This window comes from Hevea brasiliensis, chromosome 17 (assembly GCF_030052815.1).
Source record: "Hevea brasiliensis isolate MT/VB/25A 57/8 chromosome 17, ASM3005281v1, whole genome shotgun sequence".
Classification (NCBI taxonomy): Eukaryota; Viridiplantae; Streptophyta; class Magnoliopsida; order Malpighiales; family Euphorbiaceae; genus Hevea; species Hevea brasiliensis.
Window position 1 is genome coordinate 12,086,565 of NC_079509.1, and position 24,986 is coordinate 12,111,550.

The following is a 24,986-nucleotide window of genomic DNA, read 5'->3' on the forward strand; positions in this document are numbered from 1 at the left end:
AAAAAATCTAAAATACACTAAAAATAAAATAAAAATTTCAATTTATCCATTAGGCAGAGTTCTTGGGATATTATAATTGTTTTATTTTTTTATTTGATCTTAATGTTAAATAATTTTAAAATTGTAAAAATAATTTTATTTAAATAATTTTAAAATATATATTTATTATACATTTATTAAAAAGAAAATAATTGAATAAAAATAAAAGAAAAAACACAAACAGAAACAATAATTGTATATTTTTAAATAATTTTTTTATTTACTTTTAAAAATATCATTTGGAGTGATATTTTTAAAGGCATATAGTTATTTGCTTCTGAAAATATTATTTTGAGAGTAATATTTTAAAAAATATATAGCTATATAGCTATATATTTTTAAAATTACCATTGAGAATGATATTTTTAAAAATATATATCTGTATTTTTTGATAAAAAGTAATTGATTTAACCTATCAATAAAACTCTTCTCCCTGTTGATATTTTCTTAAATAAATATTATTTTTATAAATAATTTCAAAATCATATTAAATTTATAAATACTTTTTATTTTTATATTTTTTTAATAATTAATCCCAATCCTATAGCCTATATAAAAATTGAACATCTTTCTTACCAAAATACACTCCTATTGGTTACCTGGGACAAACTGCTTTATGTTCTATCTGGGCAATTGTGGTGTCTTCTTTCAATGTCACTGTAAATTAGGACAGTTCTAATGCTTTCCATGTCCAAAGAAAGTTGCATCTTTCAAACGGTAAGAAACAGAGAAAAAAGTCCACAGAGATATGGAAATTGTGGGAGATGGGGTGATCATTGGTGCTGGAATAGCCGGGCTAGCCACTGCTGTAGCCTTGAAGAGAGTTGGGGTTCAAGCTTTGATCTTAGAGAAATCAGACACTCTACGATCCACTGGTGCAGCCTTAACCCTCTTTCCAAATGCTTGGCTTGCCCTTGATGCTCTTGGTGTTTCTGATAAGCTTACTTCCCTTTATACTCCTTTCTCAAAGTATGTAAATTGATGCTCATCTCTTATGCTTTCTGATCATATAATTAACTGGAAAATTTTTTTCTTTAATTAATTAATTGTTACTTCTTAATCCTCTCAGGGGGTCTATAACCGATGTGGCTACTGGAGCTGTTCAGGAAGTCCTCTACACTGGAAATGGAGGCAAAGCTCAGGGACCCATATTAGTTCATCGCAAAGCTCTATTAGAGGCTCTAGCAAAAGAATTGCCTGCTGATTCAATTCGATTTTCTTCCAAGTTTACTGCTATTGAACAGCAAGAACTCGGAGATGTTTCCATTGTTTTACTTCATTTGAAAGATGGAACTACTACCAAATCAAAGGTACACACAAATATTGTATAGATGGCTTTAATGGAGCCTTAAAGACAACTCCAATACCTATCATCTTTAAAAATTGCATATTGCAAAATTATTGGATTTTAATAGATTTCAAATATTAGTTAGAGAAGAAAGGAAAACGGCGCAGAGATTAAACTGTTTTTTTCATGGGGATGCTATTGTAGGTTTTGGTAGGCTGTGATGGGGTGAACTCGGCGGTGGCCAAATGGCTAGGACTCTCTGCACCAATTCATTCAGGTCAAGCAGCAGTACGTGGATTAGCAGTTTTTCCCCAAGGTCTTGGGTTTAAGAAGGAAGTCGCACAGTTTGTAGATGTTGGAAAAAGGGCTGCTTTCGTCCCTCTAACCGACAAAGAATTATATTGGGCTTTAGCTTGCCTTGAAGGAGAAAGCATGGCAAGAGACCCAGGACTAATACAGAAAGAAGTAATTGAGAACCATGCAAAGGATTTTCCTCCAGAATACTTAGACGTGGTTCGACATGCTGATCTTTCAAATTTGACATGGGCTCCATTGATGTTTAGACATCCATGGAATGTCATATTTGGAAATCTTAGCAAAGGAAATATCACGTTGGCTGGTAATGCTATACACCCAATGACACCTGATCTAGCACAAGGTGGGTGTTCAGCTTTGGAGGATGCAGTTGTATTGGGCAGACACATTGGGAATTCTTTTATCAAAAATGGGGGACTACTTGTTCCAGAGAACATGGCTCCAGCCACTGATGGGTATGTGAAAGAAAGGAAGTGGAGAGCTGCTATGCTCATTACTGGGTCATATCTCTCAGGATGGGTGCAGCAAGTTGGTTCTAAATGGTGGAAGAAATTTTTAAGGGACACTTTATACGGATTCGTCATGCCCAGGCTGTCTAATGTTGTTGCTTATGATTGTGGCACATTTCCAAGCGTCTCTGCCTCTAGTGACCAACGACATAACAGAGAGATATAAAACCAATTTTTAGAATTCTCATGTATAAATTAAACTTTTAAATTAAATAATTTTTTGATATAATATCAGAATTTTTCAAATAAAAAATTCAGAATTTAAATTTTAATCGGCTCATTTATTAATTAAATATTTCAACATAAACTAGGTAAAAATTATAAATGAACTCTTAAAATGATAAAATTACCATGTTATATTTAAAGCACCTATTCCATACTAAAATTATGACACATAAGATATAATGAAGTTTGCAAAATTCTTTTCTAAAAAGAAAAAGTTTACAAAATTTTCAATTAAAAAAATACATATAATTTTCTTTATAAAAAATTTAGCCAATTGAGAAAACATAATTCTAAATTATAATTATTAAACATTAATATGATTAACTATGAAATATTTTAAAAATACATTGATTAAAAATATTTAATATCATTGACCTCAATTAAATAAAATTTAAATCAAATTTTGAGAGATTAAAGTTGTAATTCATCCTAATAATTTCTTTTTTTTCGACTTCTTAAATTTCACCAAGTCTTTTAATTTAGGAAATTTTAATTATCCCATATTGTAAAATTAATTTCAATTATATATAGTTTTCTAAAAAGTAGAGGATAATTGCATTGGTTTTAAGTCCTAGAAGTAGAGAATAACAACATTTTTTTCTATAAAAAAACATTTTTTTTATAATTTTTTTTTACGTTATATTAAGACAATTATAAAAAAAAATTTTACTTTAATATTTAATGGTAAAAATAATCTATTTTCAGGACTTTCTATGCAATTATCTCTTATTTAAACATGGAAATGTAAATATTCTAGAATTTATTTTAATAGAGAAAATTTATTTTAAAAAAAAAATTCAAGAACAAAAATTTTAATTTTTTTAAAATTTTATTATTAAAATTTTCAATTTTAGTAAAAATATAGTTTAAATATATAATACCTTACATTTAAACTATAATAACATACATGTTAAGAATTTCATTCACACTCTTAAGCAGTGTAAATTTTATTTTTTCATTGTTTCAATATTAAAAATGAAAATAATAGGAAAAAATATTTTCTAATTAATAATCAACTATCTATTTATATTTTTTATTTATAATCAAAATAAATAATTATAAAAATAAAATTATAAATTTAAGGGCTAAAATATATAAAATAAAAAAATTACTGATCACTTGCTTCATTTCGAAAAGTAAAAGGACTAAAAATTAATTTGCCAAATATAAAAGTACTTTGGCCTTGTTCTTTGTTCTCCCAGGTCCCAGAGCCTTCGGTCTTGAAGTCTTCCAACTCCATTTCCATGGCGCTTCTTGCTATTCTTTTGACCTCCAAATACTCACTCAAAACCTTGATTTTCTCTCTCTCTTTTCACTTAATTCCCACCATACCCTCTTATTCATTCTCTTCCCAATGCAGACGACGCCTAGCTACCCCTTTCTCTCTGCCTTCGGAATCTCCTCCGTTAGCAAAGAAGGTCCCTTTTACAGTCTCTGCTCATGGAAAAACGTGGCAGGATCCCTACCATTGGATGCGCAACACCAATGAACCCGATTTTGTCGATTACCTCAACCAAGAGAACTCGTATGCCCAAGCTTTCATGGCCGACACTCAAAACCTGCAACGAACTCTGTTTGAGGAAATGAGAAATAGAATGCCCACAAAAATTTCCACTGCTCCCGAGCGTTGGGGTCCCTGGTTTGTCCGTTTTCCACCTACCCAATTCTTGGTTTGGCGATTTTTGCAACTTTTTTTTCTATTAGTCGTTATTGTTCGAAATGGAACTGATTATTTTTAAAGAGTGATATTGCGCCTATGGGAATCGTTTAGTGTATGTTTATGCCAACATGTTGAGTATTCAATATTTTAGTGTGTCTTTGTTATGTTGAGCAGTATGTAAATTCATGAATGCTCAATGTTACTGGGTTGAATTTAAATGCGAGCTTAGTATTGTTGTGTATGAATATATGCATTTTGGTATGTTATGTCGGGAAATAAATTCAATCTTTTGGTTGAGTTAATTTGTTTATTTTTGGTTTTGGTTTGATTTAGTGAAAACTATCCCCGGAATTATGAGTGGTTTCCATTTTACTCTTGAGCAGGTTATACTACCAGTACATTCCAGAAGGGAAAGAATACCCTGTTCTTTGCAGGAGGTTAGAGTCTGGGAAAAATGGTTGGCTAAAGACGCTTCTCAGTTACACAAGCGGACAGTTTGGGATGGAGCAAATTTTGCTTGATTGGAACGAAATTGCAGAACAATATGGCAAGCTGCTTTTTTATCCCTCCAATCCATATTGATATGAGATGGTTTTTGGTTTCTTTTCTTATTTTTCTCTATTGCTTGCGCAATTGTAGATGGTCCAGTTTAGTTTCGACGGGATTTTATTATATATTGAGAGAATTGCATCTCTGCTTTTTTAATAAAAGGGTCAATAAGAAGAGTAGACATGTTTGATGCTGAGTATGTTTCTATGTGGATGAAACTTGAATATTGACCACATGAAATTGATGAATCCTAATGAAGGCCCTTAACTGTGTTTATATACACACGTATTATCAGAGCCAAGGCTTTAATTTTTTTTTGGTAAATTAAATAATTGCCATTGTACTAGATTAAGTTTTGCGCATTCTTTAATCAATTATGTTATTGATTATTGCATGTACACTTACAACTGCAGGTTATGTCCATGTGGGTACATGCCGAGTTTCACCGGACCACAACTTTCTTGCATACACACTTGATTTTACTGGAAATGAACAGTTTGTACTTCAAATTAAGGACCTCAGAGATGGATCTATTGTTCCAAAATCAGAAATTGATGGGGTTGTTAGTTTGGCATGGGCTCAAGATGGCTGTACTTTGTTCTATACAAAATCAGATCAGAATCAACGACCTTATAGGCAAATCCTTTCACTAATTTGTTGAGTCTTTGCCTTGTGGATCAGAAGATTATCTCACCAGTCTCATGTTTGATAGGGTTCTGTGCACAAAACTGGGATCTGATGTGATAGATGATGTTACAGTTTTCACAGAAGATGATTTGAACTTTTGTGTGGATATTACAAGTACAAAAGATGGAAAGTTCATTACAGTCAACTCAAACTCAAGAACTTCATCTGAGGAAGGAATTTACTTGTTTCAATTTAAACTTTTTCAATAATATCCTGATTTCAACATTTATATCATGAGGGTGAGGCTTATGTCTTATGCCTTTTTGCAGGTTTATGTGATAGATGCAACCAATCCATTTGACGGTTTACAAAGAATACACAAGCGTGTTTCTAATGTCCAGTATTTTTTGGAACATCACAATGGTTTGTTCTATATTCTTACAAATGCTGCTTTAAGTGGGTCGTCGGGTGGTAATTATTACTTGGCTACATGCCCAGTTGAACATATAAAGTCATCCCAGTGGCAGGTCTAGTTCTTTAATGATATCCACTATTAAATTGCTTCCTTCCTTCTTCCTTTTCCCCCCCTCCTGCTCCCTCACCTTTGACATATTTCTGTTCTTTTACAGAGTATCATCCTTCCAAGTGAAGATATGAACTTTCAGGATATGGACATTTTTAGTGGGCATTTGGTGCTTTTTCTCCAGAAGAAAGGTTTCCCCCTGTTATGTTCCATCAATTTGCCTTTCAAGGTTGATTGTGAGGTATTGACAGTTTTGTCTCTATCACTTATTTACAAAGTAGAATTCTCATAAATTACAAAATTGTTCCTAGTGTTTCTTTTGATTTTGCATTTATTATCTTCTAGTTTAAAAGTTTATAAATTTTTTTAAATTTGTCCCATTGTAGAACAAAAAAGTTGATGTTAATTTTGTAGAAAGAAAGAAAGGGCTGTTTAATCAACAAATATGCCTTCAGTTTCTAATTTCTCATGTTTTATTGTGCTTAATCACATATAGTTTTATGTTTTAGTAATAAGTGAAGTGAGTGTGTTTGTAGACATGTATAATGTGAATCTTAGAAATATTAAGTTGATTTGCTTGCAGGGGTCACCATGGTCTTGTAAAGATCTTCAACAGTACTGCTGCCATTCTGTAGAAAAGAAGCAAAGTTATGAAAATAACATGTATACTATCATATTATATGTTATCCCATGTGTGCTTTTCCCTTGCGGACCACTTCGAATATTTGCCTTCAAATTTTCCCATCACCCATGAATGCTAAATACATTCTTGCCGAACAATGAAAGAACAATAAAAGCAACTTATGCTACTTTTAGTTTTTATATAAGATAATGCATTTTTTTTTTTCACTTTTCTATTTGTCCTGAGTTCTTTTGCAGAGTCAATTGGAGGTTGACGATCTTGATCCATGGTTTTTCCCTCTGCCTTCAAATCTATGTAGCATTGTTCCAGGGTTGAACCATGACTTCATGAACCCAAAATATCGTGTTGTATTGTCATCACCAGTGGTATAACTTCCATTAGCATAACTACAGAATTAAAAAATTACCATATGTGATGCTTTGTAGATTTAATCTCTCTCTCTCTCTCTCTCTCTCTCTCTCTCTCTCACACACACACACACACACACACACACACACACACACACACACACACACACACACACACACACACACGTGTTAAAATGCATTTTATATTTAATACTTGCATCCAAAAACTAGTGGAATCTATATTACTGCCTCAATCATACTTATTAGTTGACATAAATTCCAGAAACTATTTATGTTCTTTTCAACTTTGGGCTCCTGATTCAAAAGATTACATAGAATTGGAAAGGTCTATTGATAGATGTAGAATCAGCTACCATGGTTTTGGACTTCCAAAGGGGATTATTCTTCTGTAATTTTAACATAGCTGTTGCAACACTCTAAAAACCTGGCATGTTCTCAAGCTGTTTAGGAAGAAGCCAAAGCATTGCTGAAAATTACCTTTATCAAGTCGGAATAATTTTTTTTCTCATTCTTCTGTCATTTGTGTTGCCTAAGCAATACTTAGTTTTCATGTAGTTTATTTGATGCCAATCACTTAGTGAAAGTTTCAGTGTATATTGTATTCAAGTTTCTCAACATCCAAGATAAAATTTACTTGTTATAATTAAGACACCAGTATAATACATAGCATACCTACCTAATTTCTCCCTTTGAATATGACCAGATGCCTGATGTGATTGTTGACTATGACATGTCAAGGCAGACATTCTCAATCGTTCAGCAAGAGGAAGTAAGAGAACTTTCCGGTGATCATGGAAGACATTTACCAGCCCATAAGCAAGATACTCCTGAATATCTTGATACACAAAATGGAGAGGATAAAAATTATCACAATGTTGAATTAAGGAGATGGAAAGACTTTTCTGATGCATACTGCTGTGAAAGAAAGGAAGCCATTTCCCATGATGGTGTCAGGGTTCCCCTGACCATCTTGTATTCTCGAAAAGCCTGGCAGAGGGGTTTGTCTCCTGGACTATTACAAGGCTATGGAGCATATGGGGAAGTTCTGGACAAAGCTTGGTGCCCAGACCGCCTGAGTTTGCTTGATCGTGGTTGGGTGATGGCCTTTGCTGATGTGAGGTTTGTTCCATCAAGTTATTACTATTTTCTTATTGAGCACTGCAACACACTGCTTAAAATGTACATCAATAATAGTTTATACATAACCCTTTCTTGTGTTTTCAGATATGGCGTTTTCCCATCAGAAGTTATCTTTCACTGCTTAAATTAGTTATGTGTGAACTTTGTTATATTTCTATTTTGCCTGCTTCATATTCTTTTTTCAAGGAACTTGTTATTTCCTGAGACCTGGTTGAGTCTGCATGATTTCACTCCATTGAGTTTGATAGTGAGATTAATCAAGTAACATTTGCAGGCTACTACCTTGGTTGAAATTAAATTTACATGGCATGTTGTGATATTTTGGCATTACATTTCAAAAACTTGGACAGGGGTGGTGGCAGCGGGGATTCTTCATGGCATAAATCTGGCAGTGGGTTGAACAAACATAATTCCATATATGATTTTGTATCATGTGGTAATTACCTCATTAATGAAGGCTACGTTCATAGAGATCAGCTAGGTGCCATTGGTTTCAGTGCTGGGGGCCTTCTTGTTGGGGCAGCTATTAACATGGACCGAAATCTGTTTTGTGCTGCCATATTGAAGGTTAGCTATCATACAGTGGAATGGAGAAAAAGATTTGTAAGAAGGGAGGTTCGACTAGCATTTTCTCTTTTCTTGATTATTTTTATAGAGAAACAAATGAAGTGTCAATCTTCTTTTGTGTTTTTGCCTTATCACTAGCCAAAAAGGGAAAAACTAATTTTTAATGGGCAACAGGCCTGATTAAAGAAGTTGGCATGTAGTATTAGAATATTATGTGTATAATTGACCTGTAATTTGGTTGTACCGCAAAATAATTATAATAATAATGCTTCGGTGATGCTTACTATTGCTTTAGTATTATTTGAAAGAAACGAAGCATGGCTTGAACTTATTTAGTGCACTACACCTTCATATTATATTGGTACTGATCTTTGGTAATATGTATGCCAGGTGCCATTTCTTGACATATGCAACACGTTGTTGGATCCGAGTTTGCCTCTTACCTTATTGGATTATGAAGAATTTGGGAATCCTCAGATACAATCCCATTTTGAGTATATTCTAAGTTATTCTCCTTATGATAACATTCATCGCGATGGTTGCCTTCCTGCAATGCTTGTTACTACATCATTTCTCGACTCAAGGCAAATTCATATCTTGTGCCATCCAAGATTTATGATTATATGCAAGCATTTTTCCCATATTTTGTGTTTCTCGTATCCATTAACTTGCACTTTTGGTGCTGCTTATTCTCAGGGTTGGAGTTTGGGAGGCTGCCAAATGGGTGGCCAGAATACGAGATAGCACATGTTCTAGTTGCTCTTGCTCAGTCATTCTAAAGACAAACATGGCTGGAGGACATTTTGGTGAAGGTGGTTATCACAGCAAATGTGAAGAAACAGCTTATGATTATGCCTTTTTGATGAAGGTTATAGGGGACTTAAATGATAGAAGTTAGGATTGTTGCTGAGATGCACTACCAAATCAACAGAAATATTTACTCAAGTCCTTGTAAAGAGGGATTCTTGCAATTTTGCAGAGGATGATGGATAACTTGAGAAAGTGTTTGAAAACAAGGTAATATAAGTACATGACTCTCAGTTTGTGCTTTGATTCAATCTTTGTTTCTTTTTCCTGCCAGTATGATGAAGGCACTGCTTTATATTTGTTCAAAATGAAGATACAAGTACCAATTTGATTACATCTCGCGCTGTATCTCTCGTGTTGTAGCAATAGGCAAGGTACTGATGCGATCATTCCCTCTAGGGAAGGTGACAAGCGCGCATCGTATGGCGAATCTATGGAGGGTCATATCTTGGTCTCTCCCACCAAATAAGAGGGTCAATGCTCATGTGGATCACTCACCGCACAAGACGAGGTGAAGGTTAGATTCTGTAAGAAAGATGACAAGCGTGCCTTAGGGTGCTGGACGTGTGGGAACTTCAATTCACCTAGAGGTAGCAGGGATTGCTTTGGTTCTCCAATTAGTATATTAGAAGCTAAAGATCACAAGCTATGCTTGGAGAGGAATGGCTTTAGTTACTAGATAATCTTCTTTGGCTCCCTTGGTAATTGCCCCATGGAGCAAGGACTCCTCTTATCTGAGAACTGGGATGCATAAAGCTGCAACTCTCCATGAAACTTAAATCTTTATTTTTAAGAGCATTTTATAATGATCAACCAGTTCCAGCATATGAATTAACTATTCTTTAAAAGTTATTGGATTTTCATTCCTGATGTTTGTGGAAATATTGGATTTTCATGCTTTTCATTTTTATTGTTAAACAAAACAAATTGCAGGTATTAAAATTTCAATTTCAATTTCAATTATGAGGTATAAATAAGCTCAAACAAACCTTAATCTCATCTGTATGCCATGATAAATATTTGTATGATAGATGCACAAGAAATGAAAACTCAATCTATTCCCACAAGGATTGCCCCAAAAAGGCTCCACCTCCATTTCATATATATGTATATATTAGATTAATATGTATGATACAACGATGATACAGGCGATGGCACCACCTGATCAGAGAACTACAGGAACATTCCAGGGAAAACATATAATCTAAGGTAACAGCTCTTAACGTGAATCTCAAGAAATACTGCTAAGAGTCTGATAAACCGAAAGCATAGCATGTACACCGGGGGAAGAAAACCAAAAGAAATAATAGACAAAAGTAGAAAGAGGAACAGAGTGAATATGAAGATCCAAGAAGCCATACTATTCTTACATCTTCAGCCGTTTTTGAGCCTGATCTGAGTCCTCTCCACTGCTCACATCCCTAAGATGTGTCATTGCTTGATTGCAAGGAGTAGGATTCTGAGGATCCTGGAAAGCAATGGAAGACATGACTGACATCAAGTGATATCGTAAACTTACATAATAGCTTTCTAACAAGAAACATTGTTTGTTGACGTTCTTATTTCTCGGCTTTATACCTTATCAGTAGATGATTTTCCCGATGTCAACCCTCTATTTGCCCTCTTTCCAAGATCAATCTGCACCGAGATATTGGCCTGTGACAAATCAACACCAGCACTCTGCAATGCTTGTGTAAGATTGCTCAACAACCTGGTTTGCACAAAATTCAATATTTGTGGTCAGCCTATTATCTAGCAACCAAATCCAAACAAAGGCTCCCAAAATAAGAATAATTAAATAGATGCAATGGTCTGACCGTAGCCTTGAATTGCATCAGACATATAAATGAATCCTTCAAGAAATTAAGAAAAAATAGACTTCCAAACAAAACACCTGGTTTCTAATTCACATGGGTTAGAACACCTCCAACAAGATAAACATAGAACATTCAAAACCTAGACCACAACCATGCCACCACCCCCTCCCAAAATAGAAAAGGCAAGAAAAATAGCAATAACAAAACTACATCCCACCCTGAAAGTAGGATCATGTTTTCTGCAACAACCAAGACACAAGGTTTTCTTCATGGCTTTGGCAATTGTAGAACTGCTGAATACAGGGAGAAAAAAAAAAAAAAAAGAAAAAAAAAAGGAAGAAGAAGAAGAGGCAAAGCAAGGAAAAGCAATGAGGTATTAACCTTTAAGCAGTTATCATCAAATGTCTTGAAGTTACAACAGAAACTGTGGAACAGTTAGGATATAAATTTCCTCAGCAATAAAGTAACCACAAAGAAGAATAAAGGCATGGAAACTTGCTCAGGGAACCCAACATGAAATGGGTGCTCCGTATATCTGAACATGATTCTTCTTAGAACATAAATAAATAAAAAAAAAAGAAAAGAAAAGAAAATATTGCACCCACCCTTGAGAGTAAACACTGGAGATGCTTATTGTTCCTCCTCCAATGATCAGCTCCTCCTGCTGGTTCATTGTATCACTTGTGATGGGAAAGTCAGCTGACTGTGCATCAGAAACAGGTTGCTGAAGAGGAAGTGCAACAACACCATCACTTTGAACAGGAGTAGGCATTGCAGTCTGCAAGGACACAGGAAGAGGCATAACCTTGTTTCCTAATTCAGGCTGCTGCTCTGCTGCTTTGCAAGCAACATCCCTGCCAAGGTTTGATTCTACTTGGCTGTGTGTGCCTGTAAGCATGGTTGGGGTGATGGCAGTGTTATTCTCATCAAATTTCCCAGGAAATGTTGGCCCTGGACCAGAATCATTTTTTATTGCTTGTGGGTGACCAATGAAACTTTGAGCACGCCAGTGACTATTTCTCTGCTCCAAAAACGGAAACTAATGAGTTATCTGAGAAGTTTCTAAATGGAAATCAAATGCATTTCCAGCTTCTCTCGACCACCACAAATTTCAATCAAAAGGAATTAAAATCATTCCCCACTAATTACAGTAAAAAGCAATTAACATGAAAACCAAAATGTAATTACTTTAAAGGAGATCCAGAAGAGACTCTGGATAACCTGAACACAGTGAAAGCAAAACCAAGCCAATTTCAACCTACTGGTTTAAGTAAATTGGTACACCAGTAGGTAAATATAAGCAAAATTCATGGGAGTCATACGTTAAAAGCCTAGACCCTTCACAGAAGAAGCAGCAGATGAACTGAAGAAAAAAGCACATCATCTGTTCACAAATAAATCACAACTAGACAGGTTTAACTAGAGAAATTTTTATTACAAATTATAAGCTCAAGACTTCGCACTAAATCCAAACTCCAGAGGCTTAAAGAAAGAGGGTTTAAGATTTGACAAAAATTTGGCACATGGCAGGTTAAAGAGGTTATCAGTGGCATTAAACATACCATTTATTATTTTACATAAATTCTATGCCAATCAATCTATTTGTGGGGTCAAACCAAAGACTCCAAAGGAAAACGTGATTTTCAATTGCTTGATGATAAGTGCTCAAATTGACTTCTTTGAAAGGATTATGAAGGTTTCTATTACAATGGTTGATTGTTATCTATATTATATTTTCCCCCTTAAATAAAGACATTGAAAAACTTCAAAGAAACTCGAAAAACTTCAAAGAAACTCGAAAAACTTCAAAGAAACACAAAACCCATTAGAAAACCAAATTGTACTTATTTACCAAGGGTCTGTTTGATATTATTGTTGGAACTGTTATTGAAAGAAGCACTTATGTATATATATATATATATATATATATATATATATATTAGAGTAATAAAAAAATGACTTGAAATTAAATTTAATAAGTTTTAGTCATAAAAAACATCAAAATAACAAAACAGTTTTTTCCAAACTGTTTTTCCCTAACAATATCTAAAATGTTTTTTTTTTTTTTTTTTCTGAAAAGTGCTTTTTGGCCCTCAAACCACAATCCCAAACAGGCTGTAAATCAGGCATCATAACTGCCAAAAAGTTGAATATGTGAAAATCCTCCATAAATTTCATCCTCTGTTTCATAGTTTCTTTCCAATCATAAAACTGCTCACCAATTCTTATCCCCAGGGCAAAGCAAAATGTATCAGAATGTGCAAATGGTGTTTAACCCACACAACACAATTGGGTGAAACTCAAAAAGCATAAAACATAAATGACAAGGCATTAGAATTTAACCCATGGAATCAACTTTGTGGGCTCAGAAGTCCATCCCTGGTATGAACCCTCATACTTTTGCACCTTTTCCTGTAAGTACTGCACGTATTCAATAACCTGCAGAGGAAAATCAATATTTGGTCAACAAATTTGAATCACATAGTACATTAACTCAATGCATAGATGTTTTAGTTGCTTCTCATAGTTAAGACATACCTCTAACAGAAATGATGCTGTATCTCTCTTTTGATCACTATGAGGTATAATATCTCTCAATATCTGAAATCTGAAAGAAATAGATTATGGTTCATCAAGCTATATCAAATTTATTATTCACAAGGTTCACAACCAATGAGTGATATGCCAAAGAATTTCTAATCCATCCTTGATTTTCTGGCAAATCAATCTCTAAAACTTAAAATGTGGATAGAAATTTGAACCAGCTTGACTTATAACTGCTTGTATATCTGAAACCGCAACAATATATGATTTCCAATTTTGAGAAGAAAAGGTACACAAGCACATAGACTTTCAACTCTGAATTTTCCAATGATTAATTGCACAACCAAGGAACTCAATGCTTTGACATAACACCGTAACAGTTTTGCACATTGGAAAACGCTTAACCGAAATTTAGATCAAGTTACCCTCATCTCTAATTCATGAAAGTTTACACGAATTACCATTAAGTTCAAACATCTACAATTGACTGAACTAAAGCAAACTGAAATTTCCTTAATAGTTACTTATATTCAAGGATTTCTTATCCATCTACCACTCCAATGAAACCAAAGTGTAAGCAACAACAAGGCCCAAGACTTGAACAGAAGCAGCAGCACAGCAGTTGATACAGAAAATAAGCACAAAAACTTTGCGACAAAAACTTGAAAATATATTACATAAACTCTCAAATGCCAACACTTATCTATTTATAGCACCAAAATGACTGCCAACTTTGAAGAAGTAACAAACCTCTCATTGATCTTGCTCCTCCTTCGTTGCTCAGTTACTGAATGCTTGGATCTTATTGCATTAGCCTTATCAATATTCTTCCCATCTGCTCTCCACATCCAAATCCCACATCAGGAAAATTTCAAAACATATCAAATGAAACTCAATACCCCCTATGGAAAAAACACTATTTTAACGTCCCAAAAACCGAAAACATCCAGAATTTACTACTGGGCAACAACTGAACAGCAAAATTGCACTACCTCTAGGCTTTAAAGAAATGAAAAATTACAGCTCAAATCAGGAATAAATAACTGCAATTTCGTATCACCAAGCAAAGCAATCAAATAGAACTGGATCTAATAAAACATAAGCATACCTTTGTTAATGTTACTATTAGTGCTGTTGTTAGAAGTGAGATTCGAAGAGGGTCCGTCTTTTCTGGAACCAAAGTCCTCCTCCTCGTACTCTTCCTCGTCCTGATTTTGATTTCCTTTTCGTCTCATTATGGTGGTTTTATCTGGGATAAAAAGAACCCAAAATTCAGATTCAGACACGAAAACAAATTCTGCTTGATTTGCTGACACATAATAGAGAAACAGATTGAAAAATAAGAACTTTAGAAATGAAAAAAAAATGGAGAGATTGAGCAAGAGACCTGGAGTATTTTAGAATCTGAATAGTCAGGTATGGTAGGGGGGTTCTCTTCAATAATTATTATTTTCTTTTCTGTTTCCAGCGAGCACCACCGCGGTTGAGCTTCTACTCCGGCTCTGCCAATGGCTTTGTTTGCTCGTGAATGAGGTTCTTTTTTTTTTCCGCTCGAAGTCGAGCACAGGATAACATGTGCGTTAGACCATCTTCTTCCCGTGTGCTCTTTTGATTTCCGCCCTCCCGATTTTTTTTTTTTCCCACTTTCTTTTTGAAAACTAAAAAATAATCGACAAACGATGATGATAAGCACGTCAAGCTTTTTTTTTTTTTTACTTTTCTTTAAAATTTTATTAATTCATTATATACGGCATTTGACAGGATATTGAAAGACGTAGTAATGATTGTGAAAAGAGTAGGAAATAAAATTATACTAGTAAAACTAGTATTAGAAGGAAAAATAATAAATATAATTAGTGCTTATACCCCACAAATAGGACTAGACAGTGAGGGTAAATAAAGATTTTGGGAAGATATAGATGATTTAATGTAAAGCATACCAAATGAAGAAAATGTTTTCATTGGTGGAGATTTGAATGGGCATGTAGGAAGTGATAGACAATGTTATGAGAATGTTCATAGAAGTTTTGGTTTTGGCAGTCGAAATTAGGAGGAAAAAAGCATCCTGGATTTTGCTATGGCATACGACCTAATACTAGCAAATACCTACTTTATAAAAAGAGAATCACATTTAGTGACTTTCAAAAGTGGGCAACATAGAAACTAAATCGATTTCCTCTTAACTATGAAGATAGATAGAGCTCTATGCAAGAATTGCAAGGTCATTCCAGGAGAGGCTTTAACAAGTCAACATCAATTGGTGGTTTTGGATGTCAAGTTTAGGAACAATTCAGGTAAGGTCAAAAGAAATAGTGTAACTCAAACAAAGTGGTGGGAGTTCAAAGGAGTAAAGCAAGTGAAGTTCAAAAATGAGCTTCTCGAGTCCGAAATATGGAAGCTAGATATGGAGGCCAATGATATGTGGATACAGATGGCATCAAATATTAGAGAAATAGGTAGAAAAGTACTTGGAGAGTCTAAAGGATATGGACCACCCTCAAAAGAGAGATGGTGGTGGAATTCAAAAGAAAGATGGTGGTGGAATGAGGAAGTACAAAAGGCAGTGAAGAGAAATGTAACACCCTAAAAATTTTAAATTTATGAGCATTTTTGGTATTTTAATTTTATTTAAATTTTAGGAATTTTTTTTGAGATTTTTCGGATTTTAAAAATCGGATTCGATTTTCCGAAAATATAAACTTTGATGAATTTTAAAAATTAATTTAAAGACCACGTGGCAAAACTAAAAATATATTTGGAGTCTACGTATTTTTCTGAGTTTTCTGAAATTTTTTCGGAATTTTTGGACCTTGTTTTCGGTGCCGAGGCAGAGTAAAAATTCAAAATTTTGTATCTTGAATCAGACCGGCCGAATCGAACCCGACCTGATCGGACCGATCGAATCGGACCGGCCTTTTCCTTTTTCTTCTTTCCTTCCCCGCGCGCGTCGACTTCTCTTCCTTCTCTCTCTTTTTTCTCTCTCCTCCACCACCTCCCTGCCACCCCGGCGCGCCTCGACCTCCCGACCGCCTCCCCAAACGGCCGGAAAACGCGCGCGAACTCCCTCCCTCGCGCGCGCGGCATTTTGGCTTCCCCGGCCAAAATCTGGCCGATCCGGCCACCAATTGGACCGGGTCTTGTGTCTAAAATCATCTACTCGGCGAGAGCTTTCCATAGACACTAAGAACGTCGAAATCCATCGAGCGGTTTGTCCAATTTTTGCTCGGGAAGTTTTTAGTCAATTTCGACTTTTGGGCTAGATTTCTCGAAAACCGAGAGTACCAGAGCGCTCCACACGTCGAGAGCTTCGCGGGGATATAAATTTCAAAATTTTCCGACACCATTTTTCGGTGGGTCCCACGGAACTTCGCAGTGTTTTTCTGAGCATTAAATGAGCTTAGAAAATTCTGAAAAATTTATGTACTAACCCCCGTGTTATGGGCTTCGTGTAGGTATCCTCAATTCGCGGAAATTCGACAGTTGACCTGGTCTGCAAATTTCGGGCCAGACAGACCCGTTACCGGAAAAGTCTCCGAATTGGACCGAGGTTTTGGCTAGCCCCATTGTCGACGTCGGCGCGTTCCGCGATCGGAATTGGCAAAGGTAAACCCGAACCTTGCTTTTTCGTAATTTTCTAGTGCTTAAATAGGATTAAAAATCCATAAAATATTCGTGGTAGCTTAGAAAATTATGATTCTTTTTGCAATAGCTTAGTAATATTGCTAAGGACAGCGGGGCAAAGTTTTAGAATTTTTAGAGCTTATTTGGGTAGTTTTTGCAAAAATGGTCAATTATAAGGATTAAATTGAAATATTAAAAACTCTGAGGGATGAATGATTTGAATGGACCATGAGTCGCTGTGTGATTAGATTGAGATTTGGATATATTGATAGTAAATATAGAAGTGTATTTTTAGCCATTTTGCAGGTTGGGTAGGTACTAGGTATAGGTGAGACTCTGCAGGATTTTCTGCACGACTTAGGACGTATTGGTCATTTTATTTGTTTGTATTGATTCAAATATATTAAATGATTGTAATAAAATTGTCGTGAGCCGATGACCTTCTTCCTCCGCCCAGCCGCCTCAGTGACCATCGTCAAGTCTGTGAGTAAAATATTAATTTTAATTGTAATTTCGATATTATTATATGTTCAGTATGCCCATGCATCACTTATATGCATATATTATACAGTTAAACTCTAGGCACGACTTATGTTGCATTCATAACTGTTAACGTGCCATGAATGTTGTTGTGGTAATTTGGAGCAGTGTGCGTGCGTTGGTGTGCGTGTGATGTGGTGTGGACTATGGACAGGACAGGTAGTCACGGCTTGAGTTCTTCGCTGGGACCCTCGATTTGGTTTATTAAGTGAAAGTCCAGCTTGAGTTATTCGCTGGCACCAGGTTGGATTTAAGAGAGCTGTATAGGGGATTAGCTCCCATATATTATGATTGATGCTACAGGGTGCGTGAGTGCTCCAAATTACCTTTTTGATGTTATGATGTGAAAATATTATTGATATTGCATTTCACTCTACATGGTGCATTAGTTTTAGATAGTTATAGAGATTATGGTTAAAATTGATATTTTACTCTCTGAGTCGAACGCTCACTCCTGTTCAATATTTTTCCAGGCCACAGGAGGATATTTTTGAGGTTAACCTGCTTCCTTTCCTCGCAGGTTGTTTATCAATATTTGTATAATTTTATTAACTCCTAGAATTTTCGCATGTGTTAAAAGTATTTATTTGATTTTGGTCTGTAATATTATTATCATGTTGGACCTGTAAACATATAATGATATATATGTTTGATGGACTGGATGAGGGAGCTGAGCTCCCATATGTTTTTATGATGATATAAGTATGTGGAGGGTGAGCTGAGCTCCCCAATTGAGTATTTACTGTGTTTACAGGTCGGGTGAGTCAAAAACTCCCCGTTGGTAGGTCCATTTTATGGTTGGACTCTGTCCGGTTGGTTTCTTGAAATTGGGCCCAAATGGGCCTTAGAGTTGGGTAAATGAATAGTTAAGGCTTACTACGGGCCTCGGGGGCTTTAGGCTGGCCCAGGTCCTAGTGCCGGTCCGGCCCATAGGTTGGGTCGTGACAAGAAAAAGGGAATGGTATAAGAAATTACCTAAATGTGATAATAATGAGGCATATGAACAGTACAAGATAGCAAAGAAAAAGGCAAAAAAGGCAGTTAGTCAAGCAAGAGCACAGGCCTTTGAAAAGTTATATGAGAAACTTGAAACTAAAGAAGGGGAGAAAGATATTTATAGATTAGCAAGGAGGAGAGAAAGGAAATGTCAAGATCTCAATCAAGTTAGGTGCATTAAGGATAAAGAAGGAAAAATGTTGGTGAAAAATGAGGACATTAAAGAAAGATGGAGAAATTATTTTAATGATCTCTTTAATAATAGTCAAAATAGTAATAGCGTGAATATATATTATATAACAAAAGAAAAGAATGTGAATTATACTAGAAGGATTAGATCTTTAGAAGTAAAGGAAGCACTTAAGAGAATGAAAGTGGGTAAAGCCCGTGGACCCGATGAAATACCAATTGAAGTGTGGAAGTATTTGGGAGATATGGGAGTGGCATGGTTAACTAAATTATTTAATAAGATTCTAAACTCAAAGAAAATGCCTAATGAATGGAGGAAGAGTATTTTAGTACCTATTTTTAAAAATAAGTAAGACATACCGAGTTGCTCAAATTATAGGGGAATTAAACTCATGAGTCATACTATGAAGTTGTGGGAGAGAGTTGTGAAGCATCGACTACGTCATGATACTTCTATCTCTCTCAATCAATTTGGTTTCATGCCCGGTCGTTCAACTATGGAAGCGATCTTTCTCATTAGAAGCTTAATAGAGAAATATAGAGATGTGAAGAAAGATCTATACATGGTTTTTATTGATTTGGAGAAGGCTTATGATAGTGTTCCAAGAGAGGTCTTATGGAATGTGTATGAAGGAGTAACTACTATTGTGCGCACAGTGGGAGGGGACACAAGAGATTTTTCGATCTCAATTGGATTACACCAAGGATCAGCCATAAGCCCTTACCTTTTTACATTAGTTTTAGATGAACTGACGAAACATATAAAAGAAAGTATTCCTTGGTGCATGATGTTTGCGGATGACATTATTCTGATAGATGAGACACGAGAAGGAGCCAATAGAAAGTTAGAACTTTAGAGAAGTACTCTAGAGTTAAAGGGTTTTAAGTTAAGTAGAACGAAGACAGAATACATGCATTGCAAGTTTAGTGAAGGCCAAACTAGTGATAGGGAAGGAGTTAGTTTGAATGGAGTGATACTGCCCCAAAGTAATCACTTTAAATATCTAGGCTCAGTCCTTCAAGTAGATGGGGGATATGAGGAGGATGTTAGTCATAGGATTAAAGCCGGATGGTTGAAGTGGAGACGTGCCACGAGAGTTTTATGTGATTGTAAGATTCCCAATAAATTGAAAGGAAAATTTTACCGTACAGCTATACGACCGGCTATGTTATATGGTAGTGAGTGTTAGGCACTGAAAGAGTCGTATGCATCTAAGATAAAAGTTGCAGAGATGAGAATGTTAAGGTGGATGAGTGGCCATACTAAACTAGATAAAGTCCGTAATGAGAGTATTAGAGAAAAGGTAGGAGTAGCGCCAATTGAAGATAAGTTGAGAGAAGGGAGATTGAGGTGGTTTGATCATGTGAAGCGTAGACATACGGAGGCTCCAATTAGACAAATAGAACACATTAGGTTAGAGGATATAAGAAAAAAAAGGGTAGACCTAAATTGACTAGGAGGAGAGTAGTACAACATGACCTAGAAGCATTACACATTTCTGAGGATTTAACCCAAAATCGTTCAGAGTGGAGAAAGCGAATCCATATAGCCGACTCCAAATTTTTGGGATAAAGGCTTAGTTGAGTTGAGTATTATATACGGCATTTAAGGTTTTTTTTTTAATTTAAAATTATTTATCATATTTAGAAAATTAAGTAATATTAATTATTTATTTTTAAAGTTTATAAATAAAAAAAATAAAATGGTAATTATTAATGGTACATAATAGAATAATTTATGTTAACATCTATTCCCCATTTCTATTCGTAAATTGCATGGGGTAACCAAAAAGCCAAGTCAAACCCATTTTCCCACTGTCGGTGCTTCTGCTTCTTCTCCTACAGCGACTATTTAAGTTCCATGCATTTTTGTTCCGTTCATTCATCTCCATTGATTTCATTGTTGGGTAGTTCTATATTGGCCTGGTTGATCTTTCAGTTTCTAATCCATTGAAATGAAGTTCAACAAATTTTTAGCTACAGCATTGGTAGAGTTGCCAAGATTGCAGCTAACAAAGCCACGAATGTTACTGATAAAAAGATTGATCAGTTAGTGATCAATGATAAGCAGGAAATCCTCGAGTCCTGGGAGTTTCCATCTTTGCATCGGTCTGAAGAAGAAGAAGATTTAACATGTTGGCGCTGGAAGAGAAAAATTGATGTGCACCCATGAAAAGGACGACGACACATGCAAATTCTGGCTTCAAAATCATCGACAAGGGAAGAAGGTAATCCGGTATGTAAAAGGTATGGTCTTTTTCTTGTAGAATCTAATGATAAAATCATACCCAAATTGCAAATGAGATTGAATTGTGACTTTGACTAAGTTCTGCATCCTTTTTAAATATGGTAAATGGCTTCCGTAGTTCAGTCTTAGTAGAAAATATCGGTGTAAATTATGACATGCCGTTTTTCCTTTTAACGCTCTCTTTATCTAAAGATAACGTACAAGCATTTTTTTATTCTTAATTTAGAGGTTGCACAATCAAAAACTATTCTGCCCCAGGTAGCACAGTTGGTACAGTGTGGTGACTATAACTCCAGTTTCTTAGTAGACTGAAGTTTTAGGTAGTTGTGCATTTGGCTGCAGTTAGAGGAATAGTTAGAAAACAAGAATAGAGAAGAAATGACGTTTGAATGACGTGAAATGAAACTAAAAGAAATGACATTGCATTGTTGCTTAATGCAGAGTATTGTTTAGATGTCCTAATGATTTGGTGAATCTACACTGTATCTTTCCATGTGAGTGTGTGTTCTTGCACACCTTTGGAATTAATGTTTAAAACAGATTAAGATTTTATATCCATATATGATTTTGTGAATCTTAATCATGTGTTCCTGATGGTGCTTGGACATGCAGGTGTTCCTGATGATGCTTGGGCGTGCAGGTGGTCAAGGCAATAGAAAGGGTGCTCAATGTCCCAAAATTGTGGAACACTTGGTTCACACATATTGTGCTGGTGAACTTGTGCAAGCAGAAGTTAAGTCTGGATCTGAAACTGGGTTAGCATTAACAATCTTTTTCATTTCATCATAATTCTTCGCAGGTAGTTAGCTCATAGCTGTGTAATTGTCATAATCATTGTTTTTAATGATTGCGTTATTATTACTGTGCTGGGTGTGTACTAATAGATGGTACTTTATCTTATCATATTCATATTGTTCAAAACATCATACATTTTTTTTCCTATAACTATTGCCACCTGCTACAAAGAAATGATCCGGAAATTCATGAAAGAAGGAAAAATTGCCCCTTCCGTGGTAACTGTGAAGCATCTGCAGCAGGAAATGCAGCAAAGTGAAAACAAGAAATTTGTCATTGATTCCCTCGTAATGAAGAAAATCGCACTGCATTTGAGAACAGTGTAATGCTAGAGAATTTTACTGTCAATCAACAGCAATTAATAATATCTTTATTGGCTCTTCTCAATTTTGAGAATTCTTCTTTTTTTTTCTGAGAATAATTTTAAGAATTCCTCTACTTTCAGTTGTAGAGACTTTATTCCTTGCTGATATCACGCATTATCATTGTTGTAAAAGTGAATTTTATACTGTCTTGCAGATGAAAATTGAGCCTCAGAGGTGTTGACAAAACGTCTTCTATGCAGGAACCAGGTTAGCTTGATGCACCACATCGTTGCTTGATTTTCACTTTTTACGTAATTTTTGTGATTTTATTTTCTATTGCTTTCAAAGGGAAGAGTTGATGATAACATTGATACCATACAAAAATGACTGAAAGTTTATTTTGAATCAACGCTACCTGTCATCAGCTACTACAGCTCAAAAGGAAAAGTTCAGAAGGTAAATTTTATCGTCAGAGCTTGGCCATCAATCTATTTTTAAAGAGACAATCTGCAAACTGATCTAACCTTCTCTTTTTTTTTTTTTTTTTTGGCTACCCTAGATTGATGCTGAAAGATAGGTATTTTAGGATGTCAGAAGTGTCTTCTCCAAGCTCAAACCAAAGCTGTAGGCTTAAAGAATGAATGAAAAATCCTACAACTTGGAGCACAAGTGGCATCCTATGATTCTTTAGCAATGAAAAACATGCTTTTAGCAGTTGCTAATTAGTGGGAATGGGAATATTTTATAGTACTCTTTAGATTACAAGTTTCCTCTTAAAAATTCTGTCTAATTTTCAATATTATCAAAGTAGCTAATCTGTGCAGAGTTAGGAATCCAGAGGTCCTAACCTTATAATTACGTTAGCAGTCTTTAAGTGGAAGCTGAGGCATTTTAATTTCTTGAAATCTCACACTGATAGATAGGTTAGGTAACCTGTAACTAAATACACAAGATGATGCTTATTTAAAGAAACTTTCAAATTTGTCTATGTCACTTGCACAAGATCTAGAAGGCCAATACGCAGCCTTTAGAAGGAAGCAATACCCTTAACTCAAAATATACTCGGTTGTTTACATCAAGTTATATCAACCTTACTTTATGAGCAGAAGAGAAATGCTTAGCTACTGCAACCATGGTGGCCTCAGGACCAGCAGGGTGCCCATTCTCTGCCTTATGGTCCTTGCTCATCTTCTTAACTACAAATTAAGGTTCTTTGTGAATGAATTACCTGTAGAATTAGGGGAATTTGTCTATGCTCTTATTGTATACACCACATTTCTTGATGATTAAGGTAGTTTTGATGTGGCCTAACAGATTCAGCTTGCCTTTGCTTGTTAGAAAAGTCAAATTGGAATTAGGAGTTAAAATAAATTAGAAATTTTGATTAGAATTTAAAGAAGGATGTTTAAGTTATTTTTTCTTCTTAATCTTGCCCATAAACTTGCGTTAAAACGAGTGTTATACTTTTGAGTACATAATAATAGAAAAATTCTTATATAGACTCAATACATAACTCAAGATATAAATAAGTGAGACTCACGATTCATATATTTAATAAGTAAGCCCCACTATATATTGGAGCCATGATAGACCGAGTTTAAATAACAAAATACAACATAATAATAATAATAGATTAGTGTTATTTAGATAAGTTGTTAAAATTACATTATCCATTGATGTTAAATTAGTTGTTTGACTTTAGAATAACCTCTAAACATTTCTTAATAGTACTACAATAATCATGATTTAAGGTCAGCATGGACTAATTAAATTGGCTAATCTTCTTTAGAAGATGCAATTCCCTTTTAAGCATTCAGAATAAAACAGGCCTCTATATCATCTTTCTTTCACTATAGCTTCTCTGGTTACTGTAACAAAATTCGAGGAAATATTTTTAAAAGAATAAATTATAATTTAATCTTAAAATATAATAAAATTTGTAACTTAAGCCTGTTTCTAAAAGTCACCAATTTAATCTTATATTTAAATAAATATACAAATTAATCCCTCTATTAAATTAACATGTGTTAATTAAATTAAAAAATTCTTAATTTTATATATTTTCTAATTGAAATAATTTAATCACAATTTTATATTACAAATAAAATACTTTTTTATTTAAATTTTAAATTTAAATAATTATTATAGTGATATTTATTATGTATAATAAATATATTTTTAATATAATAAATATTTTAAATTTATTTATAATTTAAAATATTTATTATATTTAATTTAATGATTTAAATTATTAATTTAATTATATTAATATACTATTATATTATAAAATTTGAGGAAATAAGATGATGAACCAGAGATTCATACCTCACTATAGACTACTTGTTCCAGCAAGATTCTCCATCCACCTTGGTTTAATTTGACAATTTCAAAGATCCCATTAACGGCTGAAGGCAACAACAAGATTATCAATTTTCTGTCCGATCTGATTATCACATAAAGTGATTAAATTAGAACCCACTTTCATTTATCTGTTTGTCCCCAATAAATTCATAGCCACAAAAAATATGAAGATAGAAGCTTTAGAAAGAGAAAATATAACGGGTCTAATCATGATCCATAAACCTAATTCGATCAGATCCTTTTTATAATATAATATAAAACATAATATAATTTAAAACAATTAAAATTATTAATGTTTATTTTTATAAGA

The 24,986-nt window shown here is 34.6% G+C and overlaps 3 protein-coding genes and 1 long non-coding RNA gene across 4 annotated transcripts; 3 read left to right on the forward strand and 1 right to left on the reverse strand.

The window, feature by feature from the left end:
* The first annotated feature begins 592 nt into the window (after positions 1 to 592).
* LOC110643909 (monooxygenase 2) lies at positions 593 to 3,711 on the forward strand. The gene is made up of 4 exons (XM_058140286.1): positions 593 to 1,008; positions 1,109 to 1,349; positions 1,532 to 2,097; positions 3,579 to 3,711. Exons 1-4 carry the CDS (start codon positions 788 to 790, stop codon positions 3,598 to 3,600), a joined length of 1,050 nt encoding a protein of 349 aa, XP_057996269.1. The 5' UTR covers positions 593 to 787; the 3' UTR covers positions 3,601 to 3,711.
* LOC110643906 (uncharacterized) lies at positions 3,423 to 10,123 on the forward strand. The gene is made up of 12 exons (XM_058140285.1): positions 3,423 to 4,015; positions 4,420 to 4,583; positions 4,999 to 5,221; positions 5,298 to 5,440; positions 5,540 to 5,739; positions 5,842 to 5,976; positions 6,615 to 6,743; positions 7,450 to 7,865; positions 8,237 to 8,453; positions 8,844 to 9,037; positions 9,150 to 9,470; positions 9,624 to 10,123. The coding sequence occupies exons 1-11, from the start codon at positions 3,621 to 3,623 to the stop codon at positions 9,349 to 9,351; spliced, it is 2,418 nt and encodes an 805-aa protein (XP_057996268.1). The 5' UTR covers positions 3,423 to 3,620; the 3' UTR covers positions 9,352 to 9,470; positions 9,624 to 10,123.
* Positions 10,124 to 10,316: 193 nt separating this feature from the next.
* Positions 10,317 to 15,256, reverse strand: LOC110643907 (transcription factor BIM2). Its single transcript, XM_021796443.2, has 8 exons — positions 15,009 to 15,256; positions 14,730 to 14,870; positions 14,372 to 14,456; positions 13,616 to 13,685; positions 13,421 to 13,516; positions 11,683 to 12,098; positions 10,839 to 10,971; positions 10,317 to 10,728 (listed from the first exon to the last, which is right to left on the reverse strand). Exons 2-8 carry the CDS (start codon positions 14,854 to 14,856, stop codon positions 10,627 to 10,629), a joined length of 1,029 nt encoding a protein of 342 aa, XP_021652135.2. The 5' UTR covers positions 14,857 to 14,870; positions 15,009 to 15,256; the 3' UTR covers positions 10,317 to 10,626.
* Positions 15,257 to 20,747: 5,491 nt separating this feature from the next.
* Positions 20,748 to 23,212, forward strand: LOC110643889 (uncharacterized). Its single transcript, XR_009145798.1, has 4 exons — positions 20,748 to 21,214; positions 21,828 to 22,582; positions 22,664 to 22,771; positions 22,875 to 23,212. It is a non-coding gene; the product is annotated as an uncharacterized LOC110643889 (long non-coding RNA).
* The last annotated feature ends 1,774 nt before the right edge of the window (positions 23,213 to 24,986 follow it).

What these genes read in the sequence shown, in the direction of transcription:
- LOC110643906 (XM_058140285.1), top strand. Translation starts at nt 3,621, where the DNA reads ATGGCGCTTCTTGCTATTCTTTTGACCTCCAAATACTCACTCAAAACC. An exon ending in CGAAATTGCAGAACAATATG is followed by an intron (nt 4,584 to 4,998) that starts GCAAGCTGCTTT and finishes TTACAACTGCAG; the next exon opens with GTTATGTCCATGTGGGTACA. An exon ending in CAGAATCAACGACCTTATAG is followed by an intron (nt 5,222 to 5,297) that starts GCAAATCCTTTC and finishes CATGTTTGATAG; the next exon opens with GGTTCTGTGCACAAAACTGG.
- LOC110643909 (XM_058140286.1), top strand. Translation starts at nt 788, where the DNA reads ATGGAAATTGTGGGAGATGGGGTGATCATTGGTGCTGGAATAGCCGGG. An exon ending in GAACTACTACCAAATCAAAG is followed by an intron (nt 1,350 to 1,531) that starts GTACACACAAAT and finishes ATGCTATTGTAG; the next exon opens with GTTTTGGTAGGCTGTGATGG. An exon ending in ATGGCTCCAGCCACTGATGG is followed by an intron (nt 2,098 to 3,578) that starts GTATGTGAAAGA and finishes TTGTTCTCCCAG; the next exon opens with GTCCCAGAGCCTTCGGTCTT.
- LOC110643907 (XM_021796443.2), bottom strand. Translation starts at nt 14,856, where the DNA reads ATGAGACGAAAAGGAAATCAAAATCAGGACGAGGAAGAGTACGAGGAG. An exon ending in TCCAGTGTTTACTCTCAAGG is followed by an intron (nt 10,972 to 11,682) that starts GTGGGTGCAATA and finishes TGTGCAAACCAG; the next exon opens with GTTGTTGAGCAATCTTACAC. An exon ending in GAAAATCATCTACTGATAAG is followed by an intron (nt 10,729 to 10,838) that starts GTATAAAGCCGA and finishes ATTGCTTTCCAG; the next exon opens with GATCCTCAGAATCCTACTCC.